At 45.1% G+C, this 17,958-nt stretch overlaps 1 protein-coding gene across 1 annotated transcript in view; it reads right to left on the bottom strand.

Moving 5' to 3' along the window:
* Positions 1-17,511, bottom strand: part of TAPT1 (transmembrane anterior posterior transformation 1) — a 55,005-nt gene extending 37,494 nt beyond the window's left edge. Inside the window, exons 1-2 of the mRNA XM_080667225.1 lie at positions 17,261-17,511; positions 5,925-6,055 (exon numbers count right to left, since the gene is read on the bottom strand). Of these exons, the coding sequence (XP_080523351.1) occupies positions 5,925-6,055; positions 17,261-17,450 (321 nt within the window). The 5' untranslated portion in view covers positions 17,451-17,511. The remainder of the gene's footprint in view (positions 1-5,924; positions 6,056-17,260) is intronic.
* Positions 17,512-17,958: the final 447 nt, after the last annotated feature.

Below are 17,958 nucleotides of genomic sequence, written 5' to 3'. Positions count from 1 at the left end.
ACAGCCAGCAAGAAGCATTACGGCAGACTGAGTGTGAGCAGGGACAACAGTTAAGGACAGTAAAACAGTCTGAGTGACAGCTCACAATGGCCTGATACAGCAAATGGAGAGAGAGGAAAAGAGATTTAAGACTGTTTTCAAAGCTGAACTGACAGAGTAAGTAACCGATTCAAAAATATAAACATAGCCCTACAGTGCCAAGTTCACAAACTGTCCTTTAAACATATCAGTGAATGGGGTAGAAGTCACGGCTGACTTGCCCCAGAACCATCTGATGAGTCCTATGTGCCCAGTAGATAGCAGGGCCTACCCTAGGCCAAGGAGGCCCTGGATGCCCCGAGCCACTCCCCCATCGCCTCTAAGCCCACTTGTGGATGGGGCTTCTGTGCTGCTGCCACCGGCCCTGTGCCCTGTGGTTGAGAGAGGTAAGAGGGCTGCAGAAGAAATATGGAAGCTGCTGTCACCACCTCTACCAGCAGGGGGCGCCAAGCCTCCGAGGGAAAGGGAGGACTACCACACCAGGCGGTTGGGAGGGTGAGCGGTGAGGGTCCCCACCCTTTCCTGCTTCTCAGCAGCTGTGTGGCAGGACATCCAAGTCAGGGTGTGTAACAAAAGAGGGCTGCACCGTGAGAAGAATTTAGAGGGAGGTGCCCTCAAACGTGTTTTCATGAAATTAGAAACCCGAGCAGGATGCCCAAGCCTCTCTGCCACCACCGGGGTCTGAGTAAGCCCTTTATTAGTTTCACAATGAAATCCAAGGCTCTTCACTGAACCAGGGTGAGACTGGCTGTGACTGCACTTTCTTAACACATACCTCACAGTGAGAAACACAAAAAGGCTTCATATGACAGTGTCATTAAATTCATTACTTTGAAAGGAACTTTCAAAATCATTTCTCCTAAATGTTATCTTCTCTGACCCTCAAACAAGCAGAACGAAGTTCCTCCGCTTTTATGTAACACCCCATTTCCCCTGTTTCTCATATGCCATCATCAGCCCTTCTGAGATGATTTAGTCCAACCTTCTAATTTTAGATGAAGTCAAAGCCAAAGGAGGTTCCAGGCTCGATTGGATCACTTGGCTGTGCCCTGCAGACCTGAGATGAGAAGCTAAGGGTATTGAATCTTCACTGCAAATACTCCCCTGTGTGACAGTAACTTTTCTCTCTTTCAATAATAATATTAGCCTATGCCTAAACACAACAATATTCTATACTTACAGCGATACCTATATCTTCAACCTGACAAACTTAAATAATAAAAATTCACTAGATTCTTAAGACAGCTAAGACTAATCAGCCGAATTCAATTTTTTTAAATGTATTAAATAACTATAATATACAAAGCATAGTAGCAATAAGTGATTGCCAAAAAGCACAGAATTACAATGTAAAAGAAATTCAAAAATGTATCTTCATTTTAGTTTTAACTTTTATGATAGGAAAGGTTACATAAACACATGTAACCACAGAAAATAAATAATTTTGAGAAAAGGCTTCGTACTAATCACAACCTACACCTGACATATAATTAACATGAGGAATAAATTTCTTAACGGTAAATCAACCAATGGATTTTCATTTGAAGAAGGATATGCACATGTTGAGATTTTGAGATCTTCTTTTACTTCTAACTCATGTTGAACACTGCTATACTAATTTTTCGGAAACATACCTCTGAGGGGTGGCTAATCCGATTACCACCCTCAATCTGTTCTCCTTTTGTTGGCAAAGCATAGCACTTCCTGTCCTTGTCTCCCACGCAGCTGGGGAGAGTGTGTAACTCAGCGTGGCCAGTCAGATACAAGCAGAGGGAAGTGTGCTGAGCACTTCTGGGAACGCTTTTAATTCTTTACAAAAGGGACAGTCAAAGAGGGGACTGTCCATCTCTCCTTTCTGATTATCATGCAGAGGTAATGCCTGCAAGAGGACCAAAGCCAACGATGGCAAAAGAGAGGGATCGAAAAGATTGGGTCCATGCTGGCTTCATTAATCTACTGGGACAACTGAGACCTCCTTCCCTGAGACTTGTTAAAAAGAATCCTATTGGTTTAAGCCACTGTTAGGTATCCTGTTACATACACAGCTAACTGTTAGTATTCTGTTACAGTCACAGCTCTAAGTACGCCTAAGGAATCTATTTTAACAGTTTTCCCGAAGCCAGACGAAACTCTTTAGCTTCACCAGCCTGTCCCTCCAGTGTACCTGTCCTTTCCTGTGTGTACCTCACAGTCTCCCACATCTGGAACTTCCTAGCACACCCCCTTCCCTCCCCCCCCTCGCCCCCACCCCCTCCCCACACACACACACACTCATAGGCCTTACAACGCACGGACAAAATCTACCTTTTTTTTTTTTTTCACCTTGCTATTACCTTCACAAGTCCTTCCTCACTGTAAAAGTACCTGGAACATAGTAAGTATTCAAAACAAAGACAGGGAAAATAAACAAATAAATGAATAAGTGATTAGCATTTACATATATGAGGCAATTTTAGAAAATACTGTGATTTTTTTTTTTTTTTTTTACCATTTCCTGCAATTTCAGATTCACACAGATGACAAAATTAGCCCTTGGACAAAAATCTGGGATTTTTTTAGATTAGTAAACAGGTTCAGTAAGAGATACTGAATTGATCTTTCTCTTCTCTTAAAAGTACAAACGTTAGTTACATGTTTTATAATACAATGCGTGCAACTCTTGTGGAAGCAAAGCGCTCTGTAATCAAGTGTCTCTCCCTCCAAAGGCTAGAAAATGTCATAACATTTACCGAAAATAAGAACAAAAATGAGTAAGGTGTTATGTATTAGAAGAGACAATGCAACCACCAAGGAAACCAATAAATATAATTTAGATTAACATGAATGTCTGGATATTCTCCCAACTCTTATAAAGAAAGCCCGAGGTGAAACACTACTCATAGGAAATAAGGGCCACAGGGGTATCATTCATGCTGTTAGGAGAGATATTTAAGCCTGGAATTAAACTGAAATCCACCTTCCCTCTAGGTTTCCCTTAGTCTTAGAAGTGAAGAAGAATGCCCTGAACTGAAATGTATGACTTCCTTTCATGCATTTTAAGCAATAAAGCTTCTAGAGTGTTGTTCTAAGAGACCAAATCAAATTTTCTCAAATAGGCCTAACACCAACACCCTCCTTCATGGGAAGCAGGGTTTGAAAATTATGATGACTGTGCATGAACAGTATTAATTCAGCTTTCCTGACATTCTACACTTTACATGCATACAAAGAAACCAAAGTTTCACAAAGAAACACCCTTAGCATAGGTGCTCTAATACTGCTATTCTTTTCTTTTAAAAAATCCTAATTGATTGCAATTTACCATACACATGGGTTACCCATTAGTGGTCCTGTCATGGATTACAGTTTGAAAAGCACCGATTTATACTTTAGTCTTATCAAGACCTGTAGGCATTTTCCACAGAAGACAACTTAATACTCCCAATAACAAACATGAAATGCTTATAAGTTTCTACGAGAAATCTACTCAAAAACTTGCTTGTTATTTCAATGTTACCAGTAAAGAAGATAGAATGATGTGTATTGAACTGCCTCTGGTGATAGAATTATAAAGGGATGCTGTCACTGCTCATTATTTTTGTCACAGGAGGGGTAAGACAGGGTCAGACAGACAGACACCTCCCCGCTTTGAAGCAGTCCCCTGGGTGTGTCCCTGGCCTGGCTGTGGCTGCAGGCAAATCCCTCTGTGTTCTCCCCAGAGAAGAACGTGAGTCCAGATCTGCTCCACCAGGTGGAAGAAAGCACTTCCCTGCAGAAAGCAGGTGGGTAAACTGTCTGTGGCTGGACAACAGGCCAACGTTGTCCTGCCAAGAACATGGCCCCAGCAGACCCTCCCTCCAGCGGCCTCTGCAGCATGTCCTCACATTTCCACCGCATGGCTTATTACTAGAGGAAAAAAGTGAGCTTTGAAAAGCAAGTTTTGTTTTTTTTTATTGATTAAGGTATTACATATATGTCCATATCCCCCATTGCCCCCCACCCCACTCCCGTACATGCCCTCACCCCTCTGCTGTCTCTGTCCATTGGAAAAGCAAGTTTTTTAAAGTGTTCTAAGAAAGATACAAGAATTAGTTTAATCTTTTTTTTTTCTGCAAGCAGAAGAAACATTACTCTCCACCCCTAAGAAAATCTTACATAAACTCCAATATACAGAACGAAGGCGCTGCTGCAAGAGGAGGCTGCTGCAGAGAGCGCCCGCATACCCCTCCACCTCTCTTCTCATCCTCCAGGCCCTCGGCTCCCCTGGGGACCCTAGAACTCCCTAGAACAGTGGTTGGCAAACTGCGGCTTGTGAGCCGCCGTTTGCCGCTCTGTTGACTAATGAGTTTGCCGACCACTGGGGTAGGGGTCTAAATCACAAGGAACAACAGCCTGTAATCATTGGAATCGAGAGTCTAGAACAAATGAACCAGGCACATCCACTGATCCTGACCTAGGGCAACACAGAGTTGCACTGGCACATGTGTTCTCCCCCAGAATCTTTGCTGGCTCCCCAGCTCTCCACATCTCCCCCAACACGAAACTTCCTAAAACTTCAGCATGTGACATGCCACCAAGAACCTATGTGAAGCAACATTTCTCAGGCTGTCACTCTACGCCTGACTCATCATTCTACCCAACTGATGGACGGTCATAAAAAAAAAAAAGAGCATCAGCCAAACCAGCTGATCCTCCCTTCTCACTGTCTACCATGCCTGTTGCCATTATAATATGTGATAAAGCAAACCAACAACACTCTTCTGACATCCACTGGAACAGGAAATATGGTTCTAAGGAAGTGACTAAAATATTCTAAGTTGTATCTATATATATAAATGCCTAACATGCAAAGTGTCCCCTCTAGAGTTCGACCAACCTGGAGTTCAATTGCTTGCCATATGCGCTGACCACTAGAGGGCAGTGCGGAACAAAGAAAAGCCCTGGCCTGCAGCTGGGGAAGGGAGGCCCTGGCCATACCTGTGCACAGATTTCATGCACTGGGCCTCTAGTGTTACTATAAAACTATGAAAACATGTTTTAATATAGCGAAAGCTGAATTATTTCTTCTTTCTTTCTAGCAAAAAATATGGAAGTGCTCAGAGTCACCAACTCTAACAATGCAGAGAAGAGTGGCTTCCTGCCATATCTGACTGGTCTAGACCAGTGGTCGGCAAACTGCGGCTCGTGAGCCACATGCGGCCTGCGAGCCGTGGTTTGCCGCTCTGTTGACTAATGAGTTTGCCGGCCACTGACCTAGACTCTTGATTCCAATAATTACAGGCTGTTGTTGTTCCTTGTGATTAAGCCCCTATCCAGTGGTCGGCAAACTCATTAGTCAACAGAGCGGCAAACTGCGGCTCGCGACAGACTGAGACATGATCAAGGGAACATGGTGTGTGTAGACGCGGAGCTGTCCTAACTATGCCAACCTATGATGTGATATTCTCTGTGATGAAGGCAAAATGAACCATCTTTTCTTAAAGAGACTATAATTTGTTTTTAAATATGAATGCTGTCTGAGAAACTAAAACCTTAAAAAAGGCTGACATTAATTTATTATGCTGAATGGAAAAAAGAACTGCTTCTAATAAAACAAAACTGAAGAGAACTAAAGGAATAAGTAGAGATTAATTCCTTGGAAAAGGTTATTTGGATGGGACACACCTGGAAATAGGATAAGTTTACTAAGAAACAAAGTTAAGAATCATTGGATCTCACACTAAAAATATATTCTTTAAGGCCTCTTCCTTTATCCTACTCCCCCAATATATTTAATTATTTCCAAATATTTAAAAACTCAACTCAAACTGTTCGCTATTTTTTTTTCTTTTCTTTTTTTCTGTATGATTAGCACATTGACATAACTTGCAAAATGATGTCTGGTAATAGAAAAAAAAAAAAGGTACCTTTTCCAATTCTCTTGGTATTCGCATACAAGTGTACACTCTTTCTCTTCTTTCTGTGTACTTGGCCTCATTATGTTCAAGGAAGTACCCTCTTGTTAGTTCAGCACTGAGGAACCTCAACAATGAAAGCTCTACAGGAAAAGAAAATGACACAAAACAAAAGAACAGTATTTATCAAGGAACTTACATGCTAGCTGGGGCCATAGGTAATACATATATAAAACAACGATGAGAGAATAAAACAAAGTCATCTATAATTCTGTGCCCCAAATGAACTATACATAAATCATTAGCAAAGACTGTTGAGAAAACTGCTGCTCTATGTGGTATAAACTGAGAATTCCACAGAAATACAGAAGAGACAATTACTGAGCCAGAATAGTCCGAAAAGTGTTTTGCAAGAGCCCAGTCCTGTGTCTTACAGGTTACATAGAACTATGAAGGCAGGTAAAGAGTACACAGTGTGTGTGTGCATATATATATATATATATATATATATATATATATACAGTAAATATGACATGGAAATATACATATATGTACATATGTGTGTATATATGCACACATATATCCATATATATGTATATATATCCATATACATATATATATACACATATACATATATATATATATATATATATATATATATATGTATATGTATGTATGTTTATTCTTTTAAAGGGAGTCAAGTCATCTAACAGGCACTGCTTCAGTCCAAGAACTATCCTGGGTGAACTGTATGGATACTGGTGTAACTTCAGCTTCAGAGATCCTGCAAAAGTGTCCATTAATTGCTAGGTGAAGGCTTACACAGGTGCTACCCACGGAGCAGGGGAGGAAGAAGCTTCCCCTACCCCCAGGTTCTATCAGCTGGTCTAGTGATCTGATACACAGGAGGCAGATTAGTAAGAGAAAGTGACCAAATTCAATTGCATACGCATGTGTGGGAACCCCGCATACACGAGAGCTTCAGAGATGAAAAGGGAAAATAGGGTATACATGACATTCTGAGCTAGGGTTCAGGTTAGGCACCTTGGGGCTTCAGAGGTAGCTGCCCGAGTTCAGCAATTATGAGTTTGCCCTGCCATGTAGATAGGTAAAAAGTTACTTCTGGTGGTAACTCTTAGCACGGGTCAGGCCCCTGATTTAAATTCTTCGAGATAGTTGAGTGGGGGTGGGGGTGGTAGAAGTTTCTATCGAGCCCACAGGATCGTGGTTGCCTTTAGCTCAGAATAATCTGCATACCACTGAGGCACATCTTGGGCTGGCTCGTTCCGACCCTACAACAGTAAGTCATACCAAGCACAACTTCAACCAGATCTGAAAGACCTCCCTTTCCTCGGCTCTTTAATTTGCCACCTGTTTCCTCTGTCCCTCCACAGCTAACGCAGCCCAAGTCTTCTCGCCTCCGATGAGGGGAGTCAGGCCAGGCGAGGCTGGGATTTCCCACTTGGCTACAACTGACCGACTAGAGACAAGAAGCCAAGCTGGTAATGCCCGATCTCAGCTATTTCCATCCCGTCACACTCCCTCCCGGCCCGTCGCCTCCAGGACCTCTCAGCACCCCTGACTCCACGGACACTTCCCCACTCCTACTCCTGGGGAGGCCCAGCTCTCTGCCAGAACTCAGGATACCAAAGGTTTCAAACTGCCCTCTCTGCTCTGAGCTGGCCTTCTGGTCCTCTCACCAAATGTAGTAGTGGTGTCCCCTCCCGAAAATTACAACTGGAGAAGGTGATTTCGTGTCTGTTTTTCTACTTAAGGAGTTGCACCTATGTGAGTGCTAAGGTCTGCATGCATGTATAGTCAAAAAGACCCTTGCAAAGCCCCTAGGACGACTCAGTGGCAGACCTACTATGTCGACGGGCCTAAGACAGCTTACTTCCTCCAGCACGTGAACTGATCGCTAGTTCTTTAGGCATCAAGTCAGGTGGCTTACATGTTTAGATGTTATTACCCCCTCCCCCAAGTATTATACACACACATTTCTTTAAATACTGCATTCATTATCTGTCTGAAGAGTTGGGGATACCATGAAAGGTCGCTCCAGCCCGGCGCAGGATCCTCAGAGGCCCTGAGCATCAGACTCTCAGTATGCGCACAGCTGAAGCCACGTACAACCAGACGTCCCATTAAAAGGCCCTGTATGCCCAGGACCATTTGGATATGGAATAAAACTTTTGGTGAGGAACTTTCTAATCTGTTGTAGGCTGGCTAAAACCAGAATAAGAGCTGCTGTCTGAAGGGGAGAATAAGAAAGGCTTCTGAGCTACAAACAAGAACAGCCAAATTTGGTGAAAGGGCAAAAATTATACCCACACTCCATTCAGTCAGATTTCCAATTAGAAAGAAAGACTGTTCTGATTGGTTCGTATCGATAAGTACTGGGTGTTTCATGTAAAAACCGAGAAGCAACGGGACACAGAGAAGAGACGGCACCGGCACACGCTATCCAGGTGCCCGTGAGCTCTGAGTCACAGCACGGGAATCCAAGCAGCCTCTGGCCCGGTGTCCCCACTCCTCCCTGTGGCAGATTTTTCTGTCCTAAGGCTCTTTGGAGGTTCCTCCTCCTCATCATCACCCTTAAGTGTTTGCTGGTTGGGTGCTCCATTCACTACACCCAACGTGAGTCCCAGTAACACGCTGGCCATCTTTTAAGGCTGGTTTTCTCTGATGTGTCCTCAGTTACCTTCTCTCTTTTCCCCTATACATTCTCCCCTGGGGCAGTCTGAGGTTTTAACCATCATCTAAATCCTAAAGTCACCATTTCTTTAGCTCTGACTCCTGAGTCTGGACCCATGTTTCCAATCGGTCCTGGGCAACTCCACGTGTAAGTCCCACAGACTCCTCTACCCTGCAAAACGGAGCCCAGGACCTTCCCCACTACTCCCCTGCCCGACTTTAGCTCATGGCACCAGCAGGCTCTACGCTAGAAGCTGACGATGCCTCGGCCTCTCTCCTCTCACCAAGCCCTGCTGATTCTTGCTCTGAAACACTGGACTTTCCCTCCTTTCCACAATCCAGCTCCGCTGGTCCTCATCCTCTCTCTCCAGGTTACCGCGCGAGCTTCCTAACGCGTGCCCATCTCCCCATCTGCCCCCTTCAGCCCTGACTTGGCCTAGCAGCGAGTCAGCAGGCTCACACACCAGGGATAGCCTTCGGCAGCTGGCTCTCTGGCTCCTCATTACCTCTAGGTAAGGTCCCACCTCAGCGAGGACAGCAGATCCCTTACAACTTGGCCCCTGGCTATCTTTTCAGCCGTGCCTCGCACCTGCGCGCCCTGAATCTCTAGGTCACAAATCTCCAGTTACACTACTTTTCAGTTCTTGAAAACATGTCAGTTGGCTCCCACTGTTTGTTGGCCTGAGATTCCCTCCCAGTTTTGTACAGGTGAACAGGCACAGCCACGCCTGCTCTGTGAGGACGCTCCCAAGTTGCCAGGTGAACCATCCTCCCCCGCTCGGTGCCCACGGCATCACCCTTGCCTGTGCTTCCCTGCGCCCTATTACACTCATTTTCCTGTCTGGTTTTCTCCCTTACTTTTGCATCCTTGGGGCATGGCACATAACAGGTGCTCAACAAAGGCTCTGCTAAAATAACATACAGATCAGAGAAGAGGAAGGCAAACCACAGAGATGTGTGGCAGAGAACAGAAACAAAATAGGAGATCAGAAATGGCAAAGGCAGAGATACCAGATCCTCAAGAAGAGAGCTAGTGACCAAGACAGAGCTGTTCTGAGAAGGGGTGGGGGGTGGGGGGGATGAGCAGGGAAAGCGTGGAAAGCTCCTGGCGCCTCTCTGGACACAGCAGCCACTGATGATGAGATGAGGAGCTTCTCCTCTGTGTCCAAGTGACTGTCAAGGTGACCTGACAGGTACCTGAGCCTCCACCCCTAAAAGGGCAGATGCCGTGACGCAGTCACAGCCAGTGAGTGCCCTGGGGTGCGGGAGACGAGACTGCACTATCCACAGTAGGTGCAGGGAGGGTCACTGGGAAGTCCCCAGTATGCCAGCCACATTAAGGAGATAGAGAAATGGGTTATCGCACAATTTTCAATCTAAAAAAGCAAGTTACATTCAAAGACTGAGATAACTATACCGTTGTTTATTCAGAAATTCTCCTCCACATGTTTCCCCTGATGACGGCAGCTGCCTGAGCCTTTACATAGAAGCGTTTTGTTATGATCCACAAGAAAAACCACGGGACCAAAGCCACAGGAAGGGGTCCTGGCACCAGCTCTGGCGCACATTCGTCTGGGACCCTCCTCAAGCCTCAGAGCAGAAACCGAGGCTGAGAGCAGTTTACACCTGCCACCTGCCTGCCTTCCACACAGGAGGGCTGAAGGGCTGACAGAGGGTTTACGTGAAAGCATATGACAATCACAAAGCGTGACACAATGTCTTGAACGACTTACTATTAATTTCACAAGATCTGTACATTAACCAATTCTAGCTGGTGGTTACCTAATGTTTACTGATGCTGCTTCTGCAATCCTGTTTCCATGGATAAAAGGTAATCTGACAAATAAGAATATTTCACAACTGTGTGGCCTACGTAACTACTTTTCTGTAAAGCAGTTTTACAATATAAACCTATGCAAGTGTTTTAACTATATTATAAATAAATAAGAAAACTCTTGTGTCAGGATTCCACCTCTAGAAATGCAAGAATTTTAGTTATAAACACCAATTTACATTCCACAATGGGGAATTTTAAAGTAAGCCCTTAAAAATCAAATGATAAAAATATGTTTTGAGTGCATAGCTCTTAGAATTATGAGACAGGCTCTACTGTGATGTCCATTTTGTAGATGAAGAAACCAAGGCACAGACAGGTTAAGGAAGCCTCCAACATCACACAGGAATAAGTGGTGGAGCCAGAATTCAAAATCGGTCTATCCTTAAAGCGTGGGCTTTTCGGCCTGGATTATTTTGACTATCATTGTCTGAAGTGCTTTTGTAAACAGGCCACGGCGCTTTCTGGAAAACTGGGACGTCCTCCCTTTTCTGTGCTCCTGTAGCCGTGGGTTTGCTTCTAAATTACACTGTTAACTTGCTGGCTCCTTTACAGCCCAGAGCTTTCTGAAAGCAGGGACCATGTATGTGAATCTTCCCAATGTCCAGAACCCAGGCGGTTCTGAATCCAAGGGTGGTGTTTGTGTACAATTCACACCACACTAATGGGCTGGGAACTGTTTTACAAGATCCATTTAAAGCAATACTAACAAAAGAACCACGTTTCACAGGGTAGATTATTCCAAAAGCTTTATCTTACTTCCTTTCCCCACCCTCCGGGAGAACTGGCCCTGTTTAAGGATTAGGACCCTCCCTCTATGGCAAGAGACAGTTTAGGAAGATCTTGCACATACTACTTCATAAAATCCTCACAGTTCTGAGAGCTGAAGGGGGCGGATAATGGTGCTCACATTTTGTAAACCAAGAAACGGAGGCTCACAGAAACTGGTCCAAAGTCACTGAAAAGTTAAGGGGAAAGCTGGGAGCAGATCCTAGGTCTTTGAATTGCAAGCCCAGCGAGCTCTCTCCTCAGTACCATGATTATCATCCATCATCTGACCATCTTAGGAGAGAAGACAACCTGGTACTACTCTGGCTTCAACCGCCGGAAAGAGCCCTGGGTCTCATACCGAGGAAGGGGAGTGTGTGAGCCCCGCTTGCCGCTTTGTCAGGCCCACTCCCACCCATCCCTGGCCCTGGCCCTATTTTACAGGATGCTACTTAATCTTCCGTTTCAAAGTGTAGCTGTCACAGTATTTCTGTTTATTTTTGTTTTATTTTTAAACATTGTTTGTTAGCATTCTACAGACTTGCCTGAACTCACTTGTCCTGTGCTCCTGGGTACAGTTGCCTAATTACGCAGGAAGGCTATTGTTCTTTTACCTGTGGGTACCACTCTTCAAGAACCCTCCTAGCTAGTGTACCTTTTTCCATACTGTGATGGCATTTCACCTCTTCTGAGCAAAAGGGTCACTCTCATCTGTTGTACTCAACATCTGCCTTTATATTTTAAGAGCAAATTCTTTTCCAAAGTAAAATAATAAATGTTTATATTCTGAACACTAACTTTTTAGATGTCAACCAACGTTAGTTCATTTATCTAATTCTCACCATGAAGAAATATCATTCAGTAAGTCTCTTCAAAATAGAAGTATTTTACTATTTAATTGTAGAATATAAATAAGTGCTTCTACGTTAGAAGAAATAAGTTTTGTCAACTGTGAATATTTAATGTAAGGAAGATAATACCAATCATAAATCCATTTCAATTTGTCCAGAGTGTTCTTAATCAATATTCATCTCCTACCACAGAAATGCTCTATGATCCGGTATCTTAAATTGAGAAAAAGTATAGAAAAAATTGCTTCTTCCTCCTCTCTAAAAGCAGTATTATTTTTAATTATCTACTGAGATAGCTTGTTTTACAAATAAGCCAGGATAGGAAAGTATTAATTAAAAGTAATGAGTAATCACAAATATATTTATATGTTCAGTAGTATGTCTAAATATATCTTTCTTAAAATAGCACTGACCATTAAAAAAATTGGAAAGTAATACTGGTTAACTATTAGGAAAATATTATGAAACATAAAACTTTCCATAGTCTTAAATAATGTAAAACTTAAATAAACTTTGCTAAGATGACACTAAAATATTAAATGTAAGTTTATTACACAATATAGAGGCACACTCTTGTATAAGGCAAACCAGGAATCAACACAACAGCAATTCTGCCTTCTGAAGTCAAATGCTGTAAAGGAACCATTTGAGTTTTAAGACCCTCTAACTGTTTATATTGCGGGAAGAAAGAGGTAGGATATTCATAAATTTATAATATCATTATTCTGACATTCAATGCTATATAGTCTTTCCAAAGACCTCTTTTATGCAAGCATTCCCCAAACTGGGCCACCAATGAGCTGCGAGGGCCTGAGTTAAACATTTAAAAAAGACAAGATATTGACCTGGTCAAAGGCCAAAATGAAAAACTTTTCACCGCTTGTTTAGTTGACATGTACTAGTTAGGGAAAGCAAGAGAGAGTCTTAAAGCAGAGCCCTAGTTTGTCAGAAGAGAAGTTAATTTTACCTTATCTGTATCAGGGTTGCGGTTACTCCAAGTAATTTCCCGGCCAGTTTTACAGTTACTCATTTTCCTTTGTAAATGAGAAACCAAGCACTGATTCTAGAGCATAATTTCAGAATCATAGCCTTTAATCATCCATTAGGGTGAGTTTGGGGCCACAGAGACACTATGTAAGATATTCTATGGAGGATGAGGACTGGTTATATTAAATGAAATTATATTTTAATAAAAATGTTATTTTGTAAAAAGAGCTTAAGGTTTTAATTACACAAAATATAAGACATAGGAAATATGAACAGTAAAAATCTCTGTCCCACTGGAAATCTTTTGTGGGAGTTGCTAAAAAAGATCAGTTAGTTTTCTGGGTTTTAGTCTTTTTTCCTGCCTAGAGGTCTATATTGGGTAAAGGCAGAGAAGAGAAGCAAAACAGATGGTCACAAGCTTATGAAGAAGTGGAGTCGCCATCTAAAAAGAAGGGAAAGCATGGCCCACAGTACTGTTACAATCAGAAACAATACTCCTACCACCCGACCTCAGGCTCTTGTTTTATAAGCAATACCCATCCCTACACAAACTCCAACACCTGCATCATACAGGCATTGTTTCGTCCTCACCAGCAGGTGTTATACTTATTTTTCACCACGTCTTCTACTGTTAAGTCTCTATGGTCACGGCAGCCAACTGAGATACTTCAGATACTGTTTAGCCGTGGAGTTATGAAACACGGCCAAATGCATTAGGCAAGCCTAGAGCCTACAAGGCAATTCAACAATAGAACTGAGCCAAGAACAGATTGCCTAATTCTGAGTCCAGGGTTGACTTGCTAGACCTAGATTCCTAAGTGCAAATATGGCTATGCAGAAACTGTCCCATTTAGAACTTTTACAGATGAGTCAAGTGGGGAACAAGCACAAAAACGTGGTAAGATGTACTTATTGTCTGGTCTTATGTCAAAAAGGACAACAGTTAAGTTCTAGAGCCATACAAAAATTTCCCCTCACACTCCTTATTTCTAACAGTTTTCTGTATAACTATCTTAACAGTCTACTTGTTACAACTACGCTGGTGATAGAACCTGCCCTCTTGTTTGTAACATTCGTACTAAGGAGGTCTTGTCCCTATCAAGTAGGAAAAGGATTATTAGTCATATTTTCAGTTGTATATTACTTCCTCTTTTTGTCATTCAATTAGGCAGTTAAGTAAATGTTTTTCAAAAAAGGACAATAGTAGTTTGCATTCTTTTTAAGAGAGGAAAAAAAGAAGGCAGATGAGATGAATCTGCAGTTCCTGATGACCACTATACCCAGAGTCCAAGACCGGCGACCACATAAGGCCATGTGGAATACCCAGTGATCATCCTGAGAGCATGAAAACAGGAATAAGGAGTGGGATATCAACTTCTAACTGTGTTAGGGTATAAGTATTAGTTAAGGTATAAGTTTCAGTCCAATGCTAGGCAACACATAAGCTAAAAAGGAAGTTCAGAGAACCAAGTGATTAAGAGAGCTTGAAAAGACAAACAAAAACAAAGCATAGGCTTAATGTAGATATACGTGTAGGTATACACAGCCGTGCATAGGCACTAATATTCATATTTATCTTCTATACATATACATTAATAAGGACAAATATTTAAAAATGAATATCAAACACCATGTTTTGCATTATTTCCCTCTGAGAGGGGGTGGTTTGGATAAGCACCTAATCTGTATAGTCATTTATGGAGTCCTAGGGTCTTAGGACAGCCAACAAACATCTTCATTTATAAGAGCCCTAATTCCTTGGGAGAAAGGCTAAAGGGGACTTTGCAACTCACTAATGGTCAGGTCCCCAAGACACCAAAGGAAAGACAAAGGCTGCTCTGATTTGGGGAGAGGGCACTAGGGAATCAGAGACAGCACCAGGACATAAAAAATGAATAAGCAGCACCTTCCGTGCAAGCCCCTCGGCTGGGAAGACTGCTGATTCTGGGACAAATGCTTCTCACGGGAGCTAGGTGGTGCCACTCAAAGGTTGTGAGTGGCCCAAGCCAGCCCCTAGGGTAGTTTTCTAATTCTGCACAGAAGACAAGGAAAGGTTACCCAGCAGTGGAAGGGAGCGATGCCGGAGGGTCAGGGTGAATGCAGAGGCCACTTGAAGCCTGGGCGTTTAAGGATGCTGGAAGAATTCTAATCTCGGGGGGATGTCTCCGACCAATGTGGCACCAGAGTTAGAAGGTGGGCACCTGCAGTGGCAAGAGCTGTGGGACAAGCAAAGCAGAGAGAAACATGGGAGGAAGAATAAGGGGCCCATGTGGAGGCCCAGATGGACCAGCACTGGCTGGTGACTGCATCTGAAAAATTCCCGGGGTTCTCACCTAAGTCCCGATCCCCAAATGCTGTCACTGTCATCTCTCCTCACACGTAAGTCAGGGAACTGGGGAAACAAGGAAGACCACCCCGCCAACTAAAGCTGGGCCTGTTCTCTGATAACGACTTTTTGCAACTATGGGTTAAAAGCCCAGCTTCAAACATGTTAAGGAAACCCTGCTCAGTAACCCATGTTAATGAAGAATGGGTGCGTGGTGTGATGAAGTCTATGGAAGTCCATGGGCATCCAGACCCATCCAGGAAGAGCCAGGGAAGGGGTGTTAGGGGTTCCCACAAGGGCCTAACATCTGGCTCATCAAAAGGATCCTGACAACTTCATTTTCTGTGCATGTAAAGAAACAACAATAAAAAAAAGGCTTTTATAATATTGGCTTTCCTGAAACTCAGATATATTTTAAAGAAATTATAGTGACACTTGGCTAATTTATTTCTATTTGCATCAGAGTGCTTTCTTTTTTTAAAATGTATTTACTGAGAGAAAGAGAGAGAGAGAGAGAGAGAGAAACATCAATTTGTTGTTTCACTTATTTTATGCTTCATTGGTTGATTCTTCTATGTGCCCTGACCCGGGATCGAACCTGCAACCTTGGCATATATGGGTGAGGCTCTAACCAACTGAGTACTCAGGGTACTCTAACCAGGGCCCAGAGTACTTTTTAACCGTCAAGTCTAAGTAAGTAAACAGACAGCTGAGAGATTTAATACTCTGTCTTACTTAGACTCTGCCAATTCAGAAAGTACTCTTGCAAGCAAATGTTTGACTGACGACTAAACCAAATAGAGTTGAGAACTTTTAAGTGGCTAATTGAAAAAGACTGAACAGCGTACAGTCTGTACTTAATTTTTCAACGATATGGACCTCTTCAAAATCTAACCTATGTCTCCTGTAAATTAGCAAGTCAATCAGGATCTCACCTGATCAGCCTACATTTTCAATACCCCCCTACAATCAATGCATAAACCTTATGACTTAAACATTTATTTGTATGAACTGCAGAAAATAACGGCTAATAAAGCCCTTATTGTGCACCAGAAGCTATTGGGGGTGGGGGGGAGGAATTTAACGGAGTTCTGGTTTGGTTGCTGTTCAAAATTCAGACTTATGTAAGAATTACTAGATTGGGATCCCTCTCTACAGTCAATGAAACATACATCTCAAAACCTTGTGTGTGTTTTTTTTTCTTTTTCAAGCCTACTATGCAACAGCAACATCCATGCAAAAGCAATTTTTAAAAACACGCTTTGAAAACCAAAATAAAATCCGATAGCTGAAAGAAATAACAACAATATGCTTAAAACCCGTCACTGACAGTAGGATTCGCAAGTGCATCTTTGCTTCTGCAGCCATTTTTTTTTTTTTTTTTTTAAGTGGCATAAGTTTCTGTTTGGGAAAAGTTCACAGGTTACATTTTGAAGAGCGCTAACTATTTCTGTTCTGGGTAAAAGTACTGAACTTCACGGTCACGGCCACAGGGCTAGAGGCGGCTGCGGAAGACGCGGTGCAGGGCGCGGTAACAGGTTTCTGTGGCTCAAGTTCGCTGAAATACACAACAGAAGTCACCTTGGCGGGGAGATCCTGACAGCTGCCCGGAGCCTGGCAGTGGGAGCTCCCGGGGACCGGGAGATGCTCGCCGACCTGCCGGGCTCGGACACCCGGTCTAATTGGAGGAGGTCAGGGAGGTGGCCCCGACCCGCTGGCCGGGCTGCAGCTCCCGCTCGGACACACCTGCCTCGCTCGATGCGGACCCCCCCGGAGCTGTCAGCCGCCCCGGGAGCCTCGGCCCCGCGCCCACAGCCCCGGGGGCCCCGCCCGGCGCCCCCGCCGCGGCCTAGCGCCGCCCGCCGCCCGCCACCCGCCGCCCGCTCACCTGCGCGGCCGCGGCGCCGCTCCCGCCGCCGGTCGCTTTCGTAGAAGCCCAGCGTCTCCGTGAGCTGCGGCGCCGGCGGGGGCCCATGCCCGCCGCCCGGCTGCTCCGCCGTCCCGCCGCCGTCCCTCTCGGGGCCGTCCGCGCCTCCACGGCTGCCCGCTGCCGGCACCGCGTCGCCGACGCCCGCCATGTTCCGCGCGCACACCAGCCCCGCCGCCTCCCGCCAGGAGCCCGCCCGGCCTCCGCCTCCGCCCCCGGCCGGCCCCCTCGCCGCCTCGCCCCGCCCCTCGCCGGAGCCCGGGCCGCCGCCGCCGCCGCTGCCCTCCGCCGCCCGCCGGCCGGCGCGCTCCAGTGGCGTCAGCGGCGCTTGCGAGGCCGCCGCCGCCGCCGCCGCCAGGGCGGCCGCCATCTTCTTCCGGACGTCGGCGTGGCGCGCGGGCCCTTCCCGCGCCGCCGCGGGCTCCACGGCGCCGGGCCGCGCGGCCGGGGACGGCGGGCGCCTGCGGGGCTCGGGGCCGGGGCCCGGCGGGGGCGGACCGGGAGCTGCGGCGGCGGCGGGCGGGAGGTCGGCGGGGCAGCCCCGGGGGGGCGGCCGCTGCGCGCGCTGCCCGCTGTCTGCGAGCTGCCCGTCCGGCCGCCCGGAGCCCCTTTTGCAGGCGCGGTGCCCGGAGTGCGACGGCGCCGCCCGCCCCGTCTTG

The sequence above is a fragment of the Plecotus auritus genome (genome assembly GCF_963455305.1).
Source record: "Plecotus auritus genome assembly, chromosome: 1".
Taxonomy (NCBI): Eukaryota; Metazoa; Chordata; class Mammalia; order Chiroptera; family Vespertilionidae; genus Plecotus; species Plecotus auritus.
Note: the sequence above shows the minus strand (reverse complement) of the source record. Positions and strands in the feature narration are given on the sequence as shown.